The following is a 19,748-nucleotide window of genomic DNA, read 5'->3' as shown; positions in this document are numbered from 1 at the left end:
AATTTGTGGGAGTAACAGATTATACAGATCACTCGTCTCAAATTCTGACTGAAGAGAATTTTTATCCTTTAGATCTGGTTAAATGTGTGCGTGTTCTCTTTCTATGTAGTGAACACTTTTTGTTGCTTATTTCTTTTCATTTTTTTAAAGTTTTGTTTCTTCCTGTAATTTAACTGTTGGAATGTTGTTGATATGCTTGCACATACAATAAGGCTTTGGTTTCTTTTAGTGGCTGGTGGTTGTTATATCCCTAGTTTGAAACTGTTGGATATGAAGTTGTTATTAAGTGCCTTATACTCCATTGTTTTGTGTAAGGAATCAATGTGAAAGTTGTAGCCTAATAGGAAAGTGTTACTGGTTGTACTTATTTTCAACATTCCAAACTTTTAGACTTGAGGGTATGAGTGTTATACCATCAGCTTTTTTAAGCTTTTGTTATTTAACAGTTTTTTAAATGAATTCTAAAGGTAATTTCGTTGTGTCCTTTGAGTGAATACAGTTATCAATAAAAATAAATGCACAAGTGACCTGCTTACCTACCATTGAAGATAGCTATCAAAAATAAATGGTGCACTAATGCCTGAAGGTTTGCGATAGCAGTAGAAAAACTCTTTGATGTGTCATGAAGTGTTAATGTGGCCCATCTCTAGTATCACACTAATCACAATTCGGCAGCAGCCATTCGAACAAGTGAAATTGTAGCATTTTATCGAAAGATGGCAGTGTAGATATAGATATTGGCTACAGAATTGGCCAAGCCTCAGTAATCTTTCAAGGGTTTCAGCCATGGTCTGCTTCAACAGTCAATAAAGAGACAAAACTCAAACTTTATACTACACTCGTCATGCCAGTGAGTCCGGCTCCGTGGCTAAATGGTTAGCATGCTGGCCTTTGGCCACAGGGGTCCCGGGTTCGATTTCCGGTAGGGTCGGGAATTTTAACCATCATTGGTTAATTTCTGTGGCATGGGGGCTGGGTGTATGTGTTGTCTTCTTCATCATTTCATCCTCATCACGACGTGCAGGTCGCCTACGGGAGTCAAATTGGAAGCCCTGCACCTGGCGAGCCGAACATGTCCTGGGACACTCCCGGCACTATAAGCCATACGCCATTTCATTTCTTGCCAGTGAAACATGGAAAATTATGGTGTGGTGTATAGTATGGAAGCTCAACATGTTTCACTTGCATTGTTTATGGAAAATTTTGGGCTTCATTTAGCGCAATCGAGTCACCAGTGAGGACATTTTGCAACAGAGTGGCTGCAGGAAATTACAAGATATTGTGGTGGAACATCAAATACGTCTAGCTGGCCACTTACCAGACAGCTGATACTCGAAAAACACTATGCGATGGGAGCCACCATGAGATGAGGCAAGTGGCAGCCAGGCGGTCACGCGGAACATGACACCAAGCGTTCAAAGCAGTCCTATGAATTAGTTAACGTCAGGTGGGATATTGAGAGCACAGCTTGGCGAAATCTTGCTGCCCAATGCTCTTCAAGTGGAAGGAACGGATGATGAAAAAGAGCTGTGAAATGTCTTAATCCTTCTTTCTTAGTTGTGCAGGCAGCAACTCTTCTGTATTATACCATTGGTATTAGTATGGAATGCTTCCATGTACTTTCATTTAGTGTATTCTGTGAGATTGAATGTACGGTCGAACCTGCCCTAACGGGCACCTCTCTGTACGGACACAAGACACGTGTTAAATAAGCCTCATTTAAGTAGACACCACGAATTCAAGAAAGCGGACATTGCCGTTAGTCTCGTCCACTTGTATTAAACGGACACTTTTCGCTTTCCAGGACACTTTCTTTACACAGGGGTCTGTCATTCCTTTTCTTAATATCATTCTGCAATCATAAGGGAATTCCGTTTGAATGTTTGTACTCTTTTGTGTCCAAGGAAAACAAAAAGAAACGGTCATAGGAGTGCTGAAATAGCCGTGCACAGGACTCTTTCCAAACCTTTCATTAGGGTCGTCTTGTGTTCTGAGAATTCTAATTGCCCAGGAATGCACCAGTGACTGCTTACAAGTTGCCAACAGATTTTCCAGCATATCTTGCGTCATTCTATTCATAACTCAGATTGTCGCTGATAAGATTGAGATCAGGTAGTTCGGTTAAACTAGACAAGGAAGAAACTTTAATGTACTGATTGTTGAGGCAGAAATACCATAGCATTTCAGTTGCCCAGTAAACATGAGTAGGAGGGACGAACATGTTCAGATATCGAGGCAAGAAAAAAAAATTAGTACAGAAGGACTTTCAGTAAGATAAGCTCCCTGAAACATTAAACTGAGGGAAAACACAATTGTGAAGAACAAGAAGGAAATAGGAATAGGTTCGACTCTATTTCGTAGGGTAATGTGTTAAATTAAGGCCCATAATTTACATGGACATTTCATGTATGACCATTCCTTTCGGGCATCATGTTCCTTACAAGTTACAAGAATCATTGTGAACCGTATTGAAAATAATTTATATTATTCATTTATTTATTTTAATTTTTTAGCCAACATAGGACTACTTAGTGAGGTTTATGGAGGTTTTCCTTCTTTTTGTCAACCCAATACAGTTGCATCCTTTCTGAACGTAATTTTCTTTGCTTCTGGAATTGCTCTTCCTATTCTCTGCTTGTTGATTTCTGTCTGTAGTCTAGTGTGTTTATCTTTCAATATTTTGACTGTATTGGTTTTGTATTTTAAATCTTCTATTGTAATGTGCACCTCTCTCATGTCTTCTTTAAGTTCTGTGATCCATCTAATATTATTCATACTCTTACTCTTCCATAATATTTCTATTATTTTTCTATTGATTCTATTTTCTGGTGACCGTAATTTATATAACATAGAATAAAAAAAGTTTTTCATCAACCTATTCTATACAATCAATCATAAAATCAAGGTTTAATCCTCATTAAAATATGAAATGGTACATGTTTCTTTCTTTTTAAAGGGCATCATCAGCCACATCATCACCTCAAAACCAAACCGGGTACCTGTTTAAAATTTGACCTATGACTATTAAAAGAATTGTTGGGAACATTTAAGAATTTAACTTATAGCGAAGATCCTACTCGCCCTCATCCCAAACTTTAACACAAGAAGTTACTTGTTTATCATCCCCACGTTTTCTTTCATTTCTTAATTTTCGTTAACTTAAACTTCTCCATTTTACAGAGCTTACATACATCTGACAGCGTGATATTTACAACTTGCACCACAGCCTGATTTCCCTTTTCAACCAACAAGCTAACATCAGAATGTCATAACAACCGCAAGGCACACCAACAACATAGGAATAGAGTACAACACAAGATGGCCCAATGACACCATAACAAATCAAATTCATCAAGTTGTCACTAATTTTAAGGTTCAATAATAGTTTTTACCTAGAACAGTAACAAAAAAGTATCTCTACAAGTTGCAAGCTTAAAACACTGGAACTTATATTAATTTCCTCAAAATAAGAACTAACACAAGAACTTAGTATATGATGAAATATTACGCCAAAACTTCATTGCGTAGAAATGTATTTTCCTCGTTAAGTCTTATACAATATTTTAACTTGTAGCATTGCTCATCATTGTCATTTTGTGTCATTTAGTTTTAATTAAGTCATATCTTACATTTGACTATGGCCTCGGACATCAATATGTTAATTCTTCTCGTATCTAATCTAGCTCCTTACATAATGGCTACATATCAAGTTAAATTCTTAAATATTCCCACCAATTCTTTTAATAGTCATAGGTCAAATTTTAAACAGCTACCCCAGTTCCGTTTTGAGGCGATGATATGGCTGATGATGCCCTTTAAAAAGGACGAAACATGTGCCATTTCATATTTTAATGAGGATTAAACCTTGATAGAATAGGTGGAAGAAAAATAAAAATTGTATACTATATTATACATCATGTTCCTTTCGAACAAGTAGTACGATGTGTACATTATGCCACAGTTCATTGCGCTATATCTCTCCTCTGATAAGGGGAGAGCCAGAAGGATGATATGCAAGTTGGGCATACAGCAGCTCGACACACTTCTGCACAAGTACCAGCTGTAGGTAGTCACAGCCACTGTATTGTAAGTCACATTACATAAAAACACTATTTTCTCCAGAAAATGTTAGAGATGTAACATGTGACATTTCATTTCTCTCCCAAAGATCTGTTAACAATAAAGTTGTGTTAATGTTCATTGGTTTACCTTCCACTCTGTATGTAGTACTACCCAGAATTTCTATGAATTTCCTCATAAAAACATAACTACACGACTTCTCGCGTGATGCCTAATTTCCATAACTTTTTTTTTTTTTTTTTTCCAGTTGACTTTACGTCACACTGACACAGATAGGTCTGTTGCTATTTAGAAATTTCATGATCCGTATTGAAGTGGGATTACAATAATTGAAATTTATTAGGGGTCGTCCTATTCAATACAAAGACATTAATGTGAATTGATCACATGTCGTTCACGTGAGGTACTAGTCTAGAAACTACTAGAAATGAACTCACCTTGATCAGCCTGTTTGATCGGCGGATGAAGCTGGACTGATGGATGCGATCATAAGGTTAAGGGCCGAGGCGAAGAGGAGGAGAGGGGAGGGGAGGGATAGAGGCGGAGCAACTGTCAGGGAGCTAGTTTGGAGTGGAAGGATGTGGTAGTAGGGGTAAATGATGAGGATATATATTACATACTTTCAGGTTGTTTTTTGGCGGTCTAATATTTTTTTTAACCGAGCTAGATAGCTGCATTCGCTTAAGTGCGGCCAGTATCCAGTATTCAGGAGATAGTGGGTTTGAACCCCACTGTCGGCAGCCCTAAAGATGGTTTTCGTTGGTTTCCCATTTTCACACCAAGGCCACGGCCGCTTCCTTCCCAGTCCTAGCCATTTCCTGTCCCATAGTCGCCATAAGACCTATCTGTGTCAGCGCAACGTAAAGCCAGTAGCAAAAAAAAATTTAACCATTTAATTAAGAGATCAAAAAGAATGTTAGATCTCTCCGAGATTTCATTTAAATTGTAGTTAGGATTGAAATATTGTTCGCAATGAATAAAACAATTTTCGACAATGTTCATGATTGGCCCTTTGTTTGCTATTTGAAGTATCTCATAGTCATGTTCCATGTCAGTGAACTTATGATTAGAGTCGTGAATGTGTTGGCGAAGGAAGTGGCTGTGGCCTTAATTAAGGTACAGCGCCAGCATTTGCCGGGTGTGAAAATGGGAAACCACGGAAAACCATCTTCAGAGCTGCTGACAGTGGGGTTCAAACCCACTATCTCCCAGGTGCAAGGTCACAGCTGTGCGCCCCTAACAGCACAATTCAAGTCGCCGGTGCCATTATTTTCAAAATAATTTCCTTGGATTTTAATAGTGTTTTTCCTATTTTTATAAGTTTCCACAGAAATCATCTGGCTTCAGTGTATTTAGCATCAATGGTGCTGGCATCTTTTCAGTAGAGTCACAATGCCTCCTTTTCAGTCTGAGATTCATTTTAGGGGAGAGGGCCAAGTAGGCAGGATCTGGAATGGTGGTCATGTTGTGTTTGTCAGGAAGTCCCTCACAATGAGCAAAGTTGCTGCAGGTGCATTGTCATGATGCTGTAAACCACATGCCATTTTTACCTCTCATCTTCCCTCAGAAGTCATAAAACCTCTTTGTAGTTGACAGATTGAAGGAGTGGAGAATGTTTATAATCTGCCACAGGTTCCCGGCCTCCTTTCAAATGCTAAAACAACTCTGATATTCTTGTCTGGGTTTAAACTTGGCCACAAAAAGCCTCCGTTAGAATTTTGGCTACAGTGTTATTGACCTTGAAGCAAAGTGTAATGCAGATTCTTTGCTCTTTCACATCAGCCATTTCAAAATTTGCTGAAGAATAAGAATGTGGTAAAGAGAGAAGGATCAAAACTGGGGAACGCATGCACTTACAAGACTAATAGTTGAGAAATAGATCAACAGGTACCTTGCACCAGAACTGGGTAGCACCTCGTATGTATCCTTGGATCTGTTTTTACCCGTTGGTGTCTGTAGACTCCTTTTTCTTGGTTACATGTTAGGGCTTGACTCAAATGTGTGGCATTGAATATCTCTTTCTTTCTCTCTTTTTTTTTTTTTTTTTTAATTTCTTCTGGAATATTTAGGTTACTGAACGTCTGTCTTCGTCGTTTCTTTGCAGAAAAATATAAGCAGGCGCAGAATTTGCAAAAATAATATCTAGGTTTGTAAAATTCTATAATATATATTATTGAGCTTTTAGTTCATCTTGTAAACTAAGACATTAGTTGTGCACCTAACTAGCTTGATATTAGGCTTAACTCTGCTAGTCTTGTTAATGTGATTACTTGATGAATTTCACTGGCTTTACTTTCTGCATGATATTCATAGAAAACTCTGTATAGCATGGAATGTAAATGGTGATGCTAAATTTGTGCAAGACTAGCTTTTGTACCTGTTGTTGACATAGTATTCATTCAGTGTAATTTACTATGTGTGGAGAACCGTTAGTTATGTAGAAAATGAATTGACACATTGTCAGATTTGTTTTGTGATAGGGTAATCATTTGACCATTCTTTTGGATTTTAATGGATAGAAAGTACACAGGTTCATAATAATGAGTGTCTTTATTATTGAAAAATCAGTATAGGCCTGTATTTCAACTGAATATCAGAGATGTATTCCAAATTTCAGCTCAGTAGATGTTTGTGATTAAGACATGTTTCGTTTACAACCAATTTTGCAAATATATTTTCAGGTCTGTATTTTGATATAAAACAATTAGTCATGTGAATTCCCTCTGAGAATGTTGCAAAATTTAATTTCTGCCCAGTAGTTCAGACATGTCATTTTGGAAGGTAGACAGATTATTTTATTTTTATATGCAGAAAAAGAAATTAAAAACGTAATTTAGGACAACTATTCACAAAAATGAAATGTCATTTGTGGTTAAACTTCAGGGATGAACAAAAGCTTTTTTACTCCTGCCCGACCTGCTCAGCATGCTTGTACTGCCAGTGAGTCCTGCTTGCTCACAGGATCTTAGCTGGGGATGTGGAGTATGGTTTAGTCTCCCTCCCATAGTGGATTACGTCCATGTAACATAGGAATAACTAGAATGGGAATGGTACAAAATCTCGTGTTTATAATATGAGAGGAATGTATCTTAAGGTTGCTGCACACCTCAGGAACTACTGTAATCACTTTTTGTGCGTGTTGCACTGATGTGTGTGAAGGACCGTATGTGAAGTACACACATAATATCCTCTATATCCTCTCTGGATACTTCTGTATCATTCACCTGTTTACTTGTGCTTTTAATTTGCATTCCTCTATATTTTAAAATTCATTTCTCCTGCTTACACTGAACATAGCCTGTGTTCTGCCAGTTTTTCATTGATACACTGCATAATAGTTTCCCTGTATCACTCTTACAGTCTCTTTTTTGTTCGCTTCACATTTTATTTATTTCTCTCCCATCCTCCTTTTCTTATTATGCCATAAGTGAACTTTGTTGAGCAGTTAGTCTATTCAGTTCCGGGACTCGTGTGCTTGACGTCAGAGCAGTCTTGTACATTGCAGTTCCAATTGTTCAGGTCTGCCTACTTGCTAGGAAGTTGAAATGCTGGACGAAGATGTTCAGTGTGAGCACTGTTTTTTTCATCTCTGTTTAACTCTACATTCTGTCGAATGAGAAAGAGACTGACCGTATAAAGCAAATTCTGAATAGGGTGCAAGATGTTGCAGGAAAAATTAATGTGGCTCTATTTTCCTAAGTAAGGATGCCAAGAAAATGTTAGTGTAAATGAATTATGCAAGAGTGATACACAAATTGTTGCAAGTCATTATTAAGTGGGTGTTTGGATCACAGATCAATAGATCTGGATTTGTATACCCTTATGGATGAAAGGATTGCTTGTTCATGATAAAACTGCAATAACTTACCAAGGGAAATGTTCAATAATTTTCCAGTTTTTTTGCGATCCTTTAAGAAAAGGCTAAGAAAACAACAGATAGGGAATCTGCCACCTGGGCGACTGCCCTAAATGCAGATCAGTAGTGATTGAAACTAAAATAGTATTAACCTACAGAGCAGAAGCATGCTATAGTTTTGAAGACAATCTACTCCTTGGAAATGTGGCGTTGGTGAGTGCTTCGTATACCTTGGACACCATTCCACACAAATAATTTTATTCTGAAGGAGCTTAAAACCAGGCAATTGATAATATGTAAACAAAGAATTCTCCAGTCCTTCGGTCATATAGTTGGATGTGGAGAAGGGAGCCAAGAGAAACTAGTCCAGTTGGATGTGGAGAAGGGAGCCAAGAGAAACTAGTCATCACAGGAAGCTACATAAGTACAAGGAAAGGGAGATGTAGAAAAGAGAATAGTTTATATTGGTGGTTAGAAGACTAACCCAGGACAAACCCTCATAGGATTCCTGTTAATCTCCTGTTTTCCTTGTCTTCGGCCTCCCTTTCTAGTGAATGTCCCTCTCCTATTCTTTCGAAATACGGAGCTGGTGAAGAATATTATGCATACCTTGGACAGAATTTCACACCGATGACTCCACTGTTAACCAGCTCAACCTCAGAATCGGATTTTCATCAGTGTATAAACAAAAGATAAATAAAATCTACAATTCTTAAGATGCACTATGCACTTTGGTAAAGACATCTTAGGAAAACTTATCATTCTTGGAAATGCTCCTAGGAAGAGAGAGTTCCCATACGCTGATCGAACATTGTCAAGAATGTGAGCGAATTGAAACTCGTTGGCGCAGAACGTCTGGCTAAGGACACGAGAACTATTGAGAATGTTCTGTACGTTAAAATCTTTGCATTAGACACTCTAGAATTTTCACAAAGATATTTTTTGTAATGTAACTTTCTAGAAGCTTGGCCAGGCACCTATATAAAGAGACGATCTTGACGGTGAAGTTGGTTACTGTGAGTTACAGTTGTTGGACGAGTTGTTGTTTGGAAGTTATAGGTTGAAGAGTCATGGTGTAGCAAGGTTATACTTGTGACCATGTGGACGACATGTTTTTAAGCAGTCAACTGTTTTATTTGTGTTTCAATGTTGTCATCTCAATGTGCAGCGATTGGCAGTTGCCTTTAAACGGCGGTTTGTGATGTGAATGTTTTGTTTTTGACAACAGTGATTAAGTTTGTGTGTGTGTGTGTGTGTGTGTGTGTAATTTGTAAATGTGTGTAAATAAAATAATTGTACCAACTGTCGTGTGCGTCTTTGTGGATACGTTAACTTTAGGTAGAAATGTTCTTGGCAGTTTCTTGTAAGTGAAAACCTGAAATGTACAGGTGTTGTAGGTTTTCCTAAAATAAAAGGAGATTTTGAGCGTTTTCCACTTCAGTTTTCCAGTTTTAAATTTTTTTACATGATTTGTATGAATTGTATTGCTTTTTTTTTATTTTCTTAGCTCTAAACTGAATTGCATGCAAATCACATTCTCCTGTAAGTACAGGTTGAACTGTACTGACTGAATTAGTGCTCCCAGTACTTTGTGTTACATCACTTGGCATGGCCACTAACACTTTTAATAACTTTCTTCTAAGCAGCCATTATTGATTCAAGATATATTTAAGAAGTATGTGTTAAAGTTACAGAATTTACATTTTGACACAAATGTCTCCCGTTTTCTGGGTTGGGACATCAAAGACGACACCATCTGGAATGGTTAAGAAACCTGCTACTTTAAGACTGTTTCTGAAATCCACTAAACTCAATGACATAAAAATTGTTTAAATCTGCATGGCAGAACACTAGCAGTGATCTCCCCAGAAATGTTAGTCAGCCGGGTGGCAGAAATGAATAGCCGGGCGGGGAATAATACGTAAGAAATGATTATGATAAAACTTCTATTTATTCCCCTCAGGTCATTAACAATAATATATTAATCATATTGAAGACTGGACTTGCATTAACAACACTGAACAACTCTTGAAGTTAGCTAAAGAAAGGGGTGCTTTCTCTCCAACGTCTGGTGGACGGGATATGACACTTGAAGAAGTGTTCTACTGCTCGTTCATAATCATGCAACTCCGGGACTTACCACTTGGTTGTTGTGGAGTGCCATACTGGTTTGTAATGTCATGTGGAATCGAGTGCTCGTATGTGATTCCGCGCAGGTCCATACACTGCTCCCGCATGACACAACGTGATAGTTAAGCTAAAAACTCTCATATAATTGATACAATTATGCTGACAATAATGAAGATTTATCATTTAAATAAACTCTTTTACAGTATTTACGTTTTAATTTAGAGCACCCAACGACTCAAATATGTGTTAATATTATATACCGGTAACTAGCATATATCTAGGTTCTGTTAGCTGGGCGGTCTGTAAAAACAGGAGGGTGGTGCGCCCATTAAAAAGGTCCTAGGGAGAACACTGACTAGAAATAAATGCAAATATACATAGCTTTAGCTGTTTGGTGCACTGTATAATGAAGCTGATGACTCAAGTTTCTTTAAGTTTCTATTTCCCCCTGCAAAATCTGATCTCGTTACTCATTTCCTAACCCCCTAAAGTATTTCTGCACATCTGTAGCATGGGCAAGTGAAGAGTGTCTGTAGCTCTTCGTCAAACTGTTTGAGTAACATCACGTGCAGGAAGCTTTTGACATGATAATGTGCATGTTGTATTTTCTTAATGTAATGTGTTGAAGACCCATTTATGCTCAGTAATGCTTCTTACCAATCATGTCAGTTGATTTTGTAAGAGTTTCTGTGCCGTCTATAGTTGGAAGTAGAAACACAATTCTTTGTTCTAAAATTGACTTGCAATTCTGGAAAATGAACTTCAACTGAAGGTGTTAAATGAACAACTATAATATTTTGTAGTAATAATTAAGAAGAATATAAATGTAATGTAAATTGTTTCCATGCGTTATTTACAAATCATAATTGTGCATTTTGTCCGATTTCTGTTGGTGGGCGTAATAATAGCATATATATTTTTTTTTACTTACATTTGATACATTGGCAATTTGTGAAGCAAATATAATTCTGTGCACAAATGGATTATGTCTCTCACAAAATAAAACTTGCTTCTGTTTTGTGACTTTTGAATGAAACTCTACCTATGTTCAAGCTTGAAGAGAAATGAACATGACCAGACACCTATCTGTAAACATAAACTATAGCTTACATGTTACTATGAACTGTGCTGGTGGCTCAAGTTGTTCAGTGGTATTAGATGACTGTAGAATGGATGGTGCAAGGAAGCTCAGTGACGTTGAATGTGGCATGGTTATTCCATTCTTCTCAGGTTGCCCTCCCGGTGGTAGAATAACACCCACGGTATCTGCTGCTCCAGGGGCTGTCGACTTGAAAGCATGGGTTGGCAACCACGGGGTCCTTAGCTGAGTCCTGGTAGTGCTTCCACTTGTACCAAGCTCCTCATTTCCACCCATCCTATCTGACCTTCTGACCCGGACAGTATGAGGTATCCAGACCTAGGGAGTCTTTCATTTTCATACCCTTTATGCTCTTTCTCTTTCTTTGGCTGATATCTTCATTTTTTGAAGTGTCGTAGCCTTTCCATTTTTTCCCTCATTATTATTATTATTATTATTATTATTATTTTTGTTTCAGCCGTCTATGGGTTACGATTATGCAACTTCCATTGCTTTCTCAAGTTCTTTCTCCTTCCTCTTTCGCCAGTATTTCTTCATCCGCTGGCTTGCTCGTGCTCGTTCTTCTGCCGAGAATACTCTATTCTTCCTCATTTTCTCATCAGCTTGGTCCTTCACCTCCGCAACTCTCTGCCTGAAGATTTTTCTGTTTGTTATATCTTCTGCCGTGATCCCACATTTTTCTAAATCTCGGTGAACTTCCTTTACTCATGGGACTTGTCTTCCTGTTCTCCTGGAAGGTGAGGATCCAGTTGGCGACTCTGATCCCATCCTTTTAATATGTCCGTAGAATGTCGGTCTTCTCTTTTTCATTGTGGTGGTGGTGTTTTCAAATTGTTGGTATAGTTCTTGGTTTGGTCTCATGTGAAACGTAAACTTGTCTCATGATTTTCTGGGTCCAAGAATCTTTCTAAGGAACCTCCTTTCTCTCTTTTCCAAATCTGAGAGTCCCTTCATGCTGTAGTGCTTGAATTTGGCCTAGTAGGAGAGTGACTTAGATTTGTAGATGTTCTGACATAATCTAAAGGCAGTTTCCATCTTTCTTGCACGTTCTTGAATTGCTGCTTTGTCATTCATGTTTGGAGTCAAAATCTCTCCTAGGTACTTGAATTTTGTAGCTCTTTTAATGTCACTGTACTTCGTCCTCATTGTCCAGGTTGGGTCAGTGGTATTTATGTTCATGTACTCCTGTCTTCTCAAAAGATATTTGCAGTCCTGTTTTATCTGCTGTTTCTTTGAGGACTTCAATCTGCTTAGTTGCAATTTGCAAAGTCTCGACAAAAAAGGCCATATCATCTGCAAATGTGAGGCATTCAAATTTAAGCCCAGTTTTCTTGTGACCTAATCTTAATTCCATTTGGAAATTTGAACTTCATTTCTTTTTGCCATTCCCTGATAACTTTCTCTAAAACACAGTTGCACAAAATTGGAGAGAGACCATCTCCTTGTCTCAAACGTGTTTGGATTTCAAAGGGCTCTGACAGTTGTCCTAAAAATTTTACCTGCAATCGTGTGCTTTTTAGTGTTTGATAAATCAGGGTGGTTGTCTTATTGTCTATTCTAAATTCCTTAAGCGTTTCCATTAGTGTGTCCCGGTCTATGGAGTTATATGCTTTTTTGAAATCCACGAATGTCATTATCACTTTCTTATCTGCTGCCAGTGTCTTAGTTTTGATTAAGGTCTTGATGGTAAAAATCTCTTCTGCACATGACTGCCCCGTTTGATAGCCAGCTTGATATTCTCCTAATTGTTTGTCTATATGTCCTTCTATCCTACGCTTGAGTGCTATAGAAAGTATCTTGTAGGCTACTGGCAGAAGTGATATCCCTCTATAGTTATTGACATTCGTTTTGTCTCCTTTCTTGTGCAGGGGGTGGATGATGGCCTCCCTCCATTCTTCTGGGATCTCTCCTGTGGACCAGATCTGTTGAAAGAGTGTTTCAAGTTGTTCCAGGAAGTTATCCCCTGCATATTTCAGAAGTTCAGCAACAATTGAGTCCTTGCCAGATACTTTGTTATTTTTCAAGCTCTTGATGATTTCCTTTATTTCGTTCTTATCTGACGGGGGTGATTCATGCAGTGTGCTTTCTGGTTTCTGGAACGTCTGTTTTTCTTGAGGTGGATCACAGTCGAGCAGTTCTTCGAAATATTTAGCCAAGTGTTCACAGTTCTGTTTGTTGCTCATAATCAGCTTACCTTGATAATTTTTGAAACAAATGTTGGGTGACAAGTAACCTCGAAGTTTTGTCGTAAACATCTGATAGAAGTTCCTGGTGTTGTTTTTTCTTGAAATTCTCTTCTATCTCTCCCAGTTGGTCTCTTTCGAACCTTCTTTGGGCATTCTTGAACACCTTTGCTGTCCTTTTCCTTTGGATCTTAAATTCTTTGAAGTTCTGTTTGTTGGAGTTCCACTTGTTCCAAGCTTCTGATCATTTTTGTAGAACATCTTCACACTCATCATTCCACCATGGAAGTTTCTTCTTCTTAGCAAGAAAAATTGTTTGTTTCACTGCTTCCTGAATCTTTCGAGCCATTTTGTCCCACTCATAGGAGTCCGTGTAGAGTTCTTTCTGATACTTCACTACTATTTCTTCGCTGACTTTTGAGTTTTTCAATTCTGTACTTCTGTATTCTGGGGGTTTCTTTCTACGGTTACAAGGTGTGGGCTTCACTTTTATTCTTGTTAGATAGTGGTCGGAATCAAAATAAGCACCTTTCTGCACTCTAACATTATTTCCTTCGGGCTGGTGGTTGCTACATGGTCAATTTGGAATTCTCCTAACACGGGGAATTCTCTTGAATTGAATGGACATTATTTTCATGCCAAATGATTCACAAACATCTGTCAGTCTTTCACCATTATCTGTTTGTCCTTTTGTGAGCCGTGTATATTCCAACAATGTTTTGAAATTTTCTCTCTTTTCCAATCTGAGCATTAAAATCTCCCATCAAGATCTTGACATTTTTTTCTGGGGTTCTGAACAGTTCTTCAAGTTGTGACCAAAATTATTTTATTTTCCCTGGATTCTTTTTGTTATCTTCCTTAATTGGAGCATGAGCATCTCAAGATCTTGACATGTTTTTCTGGGGTTCGGAACAGTTCTTCTTCAAGTTGTGACCAAAATTCTTTTATTTTCTCTGGATTCTTTTTGTCATCTTCATTAATTGGAGCATGAGCATTGACGATGGACTACAATTTGTTTCCACTTTTGAGAGTTAGTACAGACAGTCTGGGAGATGGAGATCTGAAGTCTACTATAGATTCTGTTACAGAGTTGTGAATAAAGAAGACTGTCTCGAGTATTAACACTGGATTCTTGGTTGTGACTTCTTAACTTTGATAGCTGGCCGTCCTTTTAGTATTCTGTAGTTTCCAATAGCAGACACTTCATCTGAAATAAATCTTGTTTTTGGACCGCTAGAACTTTGATCTTATATTCGAGTGCTTTGATCAGTTCCTTTTGTTTACCAACTTTTAAAAGGGTGTTCACATTGAGTGTGCCAAAGAAATGCTTCTCTTTCGTTCTGAGTGTGCATGGTGATGGATCCTCTGACTGATCCAAACATGATGGAGTGGCCCCCAGAATCCTTTGGCCTACTTGAACCAGAGCTCTGGCCCCGGATTTTACCGGCTGAGGTACTAGATTCTGTATGTTTTGGTATCATGTTAGTTGTGTGGTTTCAGGTTTGGGTGATAGGGTAGAACCTCATCCAAAGGTAAAACCAAGTTGGTGAGACCTGGAGTTATAGAACAGCCATCCCTAACATGGAATCCAACGCTGACCAGGAAGCCGCCCCGATTCGCGAACAGTCACGCCTGGGTTTTAAATCGCTTTTCTTTTCGGGGTGTGCTCCCTTAGGTTCTTCCGCTCTCTGTGCCGTTGGTAAATAGATTGATTCCCCTTCCGCCGCTGAGACCGTTGACCAGTTTCGCCTAGTAACCCTATAACAGGGTGCTACCATCCGGAGCCAGATGGATCTTGGTTTTGTTTACGAAGTTGATACTCCTCCCACTCCTCCTTCCTCATCACTTGCAAAATGAGGCACCGGGCTTGCGACCGACAATGGCGGAGTTATTATTATTATTATTATTATTATTATTATTATTATTATTATTATTATTATTATTATTATTATTATTATTATTATTATTATTGTTATTATTATTAATAGAGGATGGTCACCCAGTTGTACTTCCTCTTAAATCAAAAACCACCACTCTCAGGTTGCTCAAGTTGACTGTCAGTGACATGATTGTGAGTTGAAACTTGAAGACTCATCCAGAACAAAGTCATGGCTGGACGGTCATATGTGTTGACCAACATTGAAGGTGGTTCGGGAAAATCGTATTACGTTAATGATGCAACTAGCATCTTGTCTGTGTGCTGGGATGTATGAGGAATGGCGTTCAGGGCTCAGATAGCGACACACAGACCCCAGATTTTGCCAGCGAGCGGTCAGGGGAGGAGCACTGCCACTGTTCCGTGGATGACTGGAAACGTGTGATTTGGAATAATGAATCACTGTGCTATGTGGTAGTCAGACAGGAGGGCGAATGATACATGCCATCCTGCAACGTGGGTACAGTTAAATTTGGGACGACAGTGTGGGGGTGTTAACGTAATAATACAGAGCAACATTTTGACAGGTGCGTGTTATCTGCAGTAGCAGACTAGTTCGGAGATGATCACTGTGTGCGAGAAGTTGATTTTCTGATTGTTTGAAACATGAATATCTGTACATAAATCCTTTGGCTTATAAATATTACTAGCTGACCAGTTGCACACAAATTGATTGCATACTGCAAACAGTGAAAGGCTAATTGTGCAGGAAACTGCCAAAAGCCGACACTTGGGGGTGCAGTTGGTTAGTCGCTGACTTCGTGTTCCCAAGGATCAAAATTGTTATTTTTCAGTCTTATCACTGAGCAAGGTCATTTATGAAGTATCAAATTTTCTTTTGCTGTAATACTGATATATTTTACAACGTAAGGTACTTTTTCACAATATTCCTGGTAAAGTACAAGGGTTGGGGCATAAGTCATGGCAACTTTGATTGATTGATTGATTGATTGATTGATTGATTGATTGATTGATTGATTGATACAAATTGTGTGGGGAATGTATGAATAATGCTGAGTAGGTTTACTGTCAGCCGTGAAATCTTTGTGCTACATAATGTTCATTTTCAGCGTGTGCTGTAACCTTTGCGATAAACTCTCAGAGTAGTCCCCTCGATTGTCTACAAGACGTTGCCAACGATGCAGAAGACAGCTGATACCAGTTGCATCACCCTCATGTTTCACAGTCCTCCTCCCATGTCTCAAACCGTCTACCATGGAATGCTCCTTTCACTTTGGGAATGAGGTTAAAGTCAGGTGAGTATAACGGGTATCCCAGTACTTCCAACCTTCAGCGCTGATGTTGCGCCCATACAGCCTCTGCTGCATGCAGTCTGGCATTGTTGTGGAGGAGGATGACATTTTTGAAAAGATCCATGCACTGTGCTATGTGGAAACTAGTGACATGCAATCACGCCTCTGACATCATGAGCCACAGTGACCATAGGCTTCATAGAGGAAGAATTCTGCTGGAACTTCTGTCTTCATGGCGATGCTGAGCGTCACCATTCTGCAGACTGGCATTTGAGCTCTGGTTCATACACTGTAGTCTAAAATTCATCCATGGTCACTATTCTCTCCAGCATTTGCTTGCCTTCTTGCCGTTAGCTTACTAAGTGGTTGGAGTATATGGCACCCACTCTCATGCATTTTAATGCAGATGAAGATCTTCCCATAAAATTCTGTGGATGGTTCATTTCTCTGTGCCTGTTTCGGCTTGGAGCTCAAGTTGCGTTAGTCTTTTGTCCATCTCCGTGCACTGAGTAATTACTGCACATGACACTAACAGGTGTTCCAGACTGTTGCACATTGCTGCTTGTTTCACATGCATAATGATCTCTCAACGGTTCAGTATGGATGGGCATTACTCCACACAGCTTCCACAAGCTTTCTATGCTATCCTTTGACTTCGCAACCCCAGCAAGTAGCCAGTTTGTTGTATGCACGCTTTTCATGCTTAATCACATCCATTTTCCACAGACTGTAACTCATTACTGTAGTCCCATTACCTTGTGTGTGGTACCCATTCAACATACTACCATCTCGTGCTGTGTCTGTGTGCTATGAGTGTCCTGCTTTGTAGGACATATGATCATTGTATTGTAGCACTGTGCAAGTGTGAGGGAAAAATAGTTGCCATGACTTGGGTGGTGGTGGTGGTGGTTGTTGTTTTAAGAGGAAGTACAATTCGTCAACCTTTCTCCTGCATGGCACTACAGCCCTGATAGGTCTTGGCTAGAAGGCTTGCAGATTACGGGGCGCCTCATGATCAGCGCAGTGAATCCTCTCGGTTGTTATTTTTGGTTTTCTACACTATCTCACCCTTAGAAATCTCAATTTTTTCTCAGGTAGGCTGAGTGGACCTCATATTCAGGTAAAAAGCGCTAAAGAGAACTGCATGTGCGTACTGCGTTAGATACGAGAATACGCTGAAGTAGCCGTGGAGGAGGAAAGTTATTTGGCAGCAAAGCTTGGTTAGAGGAAGTCCACCTGCGACAAAGACTTTCCGCTCACTTTGCTGCCGGCTGGGGATTCAGTGACTGGCATGTCTGTATGACCTGTGGACTATAGATTAACAGTTCCTAAAAAGCCTCCATTGTGTATTCAAATAATTTATTTTTAAGTTCCCTTCACCTCATACATGTCATTTATTCGTATGAAAATGGGCCTCCATGAAATCTAATTGATGACCCTTGAGCTAGAGTGTCAAACTGTTGCTCTGAAAAGGAGAGTGAGTTTATTAGAAGTGCATATTATAAGAACTTCTGTATTCATTTCATGTAATGATCTCTGAAGAATGATTGTTAATATTTTCTTTGTTTTCCACCTTTCCCTGTCTTCCCTGTTCTTATATTTACTTCCAGAACTGAGCTGTGAAATGGCTACTCCCTTGAAGTAACCCATTTTGTACCCATCATCCAGGTGCTGTGTAGCGTCGTGATGCCAATGCGGTGGTGCACTCTTCGATTGAACGATGTCTCAAGAAAGTATCTAAATTTACTGCGTGTGCATATCTCCCTAAATGGATTTGGAAACTCCCTAAACAGAAGATGAGCGAATGAAATACATGCTTAGATATTGATGACTTGTAACTCCATTGCTTTTGTTTTAGAAAATTTTTGAAGCAGGCTTTGTTATATATTCCAAAAGAATGCCTCTCATATTTTCTTCCATATTAGAACTGTTCTCTTTTTTGTGTACTACTATTCTTTGCATCAAAATCAGACTTGTGCACAAATGACTGTTGATTATAAATAGGATTGTTATGAGTTTTGTCTTGTTCTATTCAGTGAACCAGATTGAATTATTAAACTTGCTGTTAACGCATGCCTTGGATGTTGTAAAAACTTAGACTTAAGGAATAAAACACATCTTTAGAGAAAAAGATTTAAGCAAGACTACTATGAGAGTAACAGTCTGTCATATATGTGTGTGTTGTTTTGTTTTTGAGAAATATGCAGCTAATTTCAACAGTAGTTTTATGGGTGTTCTGTTATTTGATAAGTCTGTTGACATTGCTGCTTCTTCTAATAAACTCAAGCTCAGAATGATTACACATCTATTTTTAAAACATAGTGTAGAAGTTTATGTATTGAATGATAATTGTACAGACCATCTTACATTTTCAAAATCTTATAAATTTGCTCCACAGTTGTTGAATCTTCTACTTATTTCCTCAGGACATGCCTAGTTCTTTTTAGTTTTATTGTGTCTATAATTGGTAATGAAAATGCAAGAATTGTTTCATGGCCATGGCATAGCATACAGGATCAGTGATTTTTTTTTCTTTTTTTTAAACTTTCAGATGCCATTATGATTGATACCACGTGCTAGTTCAATTGAATCCATTCTCTTATGGTCTCTTTTGGTTGAACTCTGAATCTGCTTGTGGTATTAAAATACATTTGGCATTATATGTATTAACGTATCAGTATATTTTCACAACCTATCTTGCTCTTATATTTATTTTTAAACTTGTGTTGTGTGGGATTTCTTCCCCGATATGTCTGATTTTTGTGAACCTGTACGACGATTGGTACACAAGGTTGTTGAGACGTCTATAATGTCTTTCACTTATCATCTTATCGCAGGAAGACTAGGATCAGTTTCCTCCTCTAATCCATAACATGCTGAGCGACTGTAAATTGCCTTTTTAGCAACTTAGATTGGACATGTTTTGTATCACAGTCAAACAGTCCAAAGCCCCGTAAGGATTTCAATGCAACCTAACCTTTTACTTAAAATGTATGAGGAGAGAAATAAAATTAACTTTTCATTATACATGCATAATTTTTAAACTGTAAGATGACAAGTTGAAATGAAATGTCTGCTGTAAATAAATCATGTGCCATGCTATTTTTCTAATCTTTGATTTTTTTTAGATTTTTAATTAATTTTGTATTTATTCACAATTCCTTTCTAAAACTTGATATTTTTGAAAATTGTATTTTAAAAATTATAATGA

The 19,748-nt window shown here is 38.4% G+C and overlaps 1 protein-coding gene across 19 annotated transcripts in view; it reads left to right on the top strand.

Moving 5' to 3' along the window:
• Positions 1–19,344, top strand: part of Pcmt (Protein-L-isoaspartate (D-aspartate) O-methyltransferase) — a 94,152-nt gene extending 74,808 nt beyond the window's left edge. For 7 of the 19 annotated variants that reach the window (XM_067153922.2, XM_068229288.1, XM_067153928.2 and 4 more), the window contains one exon: positions 18,148–19,344. In XM_067153922.2, coding sequence (XP_067010023.1) covers positions 18,148–18,182 — 35 coding nt within the window. In that variant the 3' untranslated portion in view covers positions 18,183–19,344. Of the gene's footprint in view, positions 1–6,149; positions 6,227–18,147 lie in introns of those variants that run through there. The other 12 variants (XM_067153931.2, XM_068229289.1, XM_067153927.2 and 9 more) reach the window with 6 other exon arrangements.
• The last annotated feature ends 404 nt before the right edge of the window (positions 19,345–19,748 follow it).

This window comes from Anabrus simplex, chromosome 9 (genome assembly GCF_040414725.1).
Source record: "Anabrus simplex isolate iqAnaSimp1 chromosome 9, ASM4041472v1, whole genome shotgun sequence".
Taxonomy (NCBI): Eukaryota; Metazoa; Arthropoda; class Insecta; order Orthoptera; family Tettigoniidae; genus Anabrus; species Anabrus simplex.
This window is presented reverse-complemented; position numbering and strand designations above follow the sequence as displayed.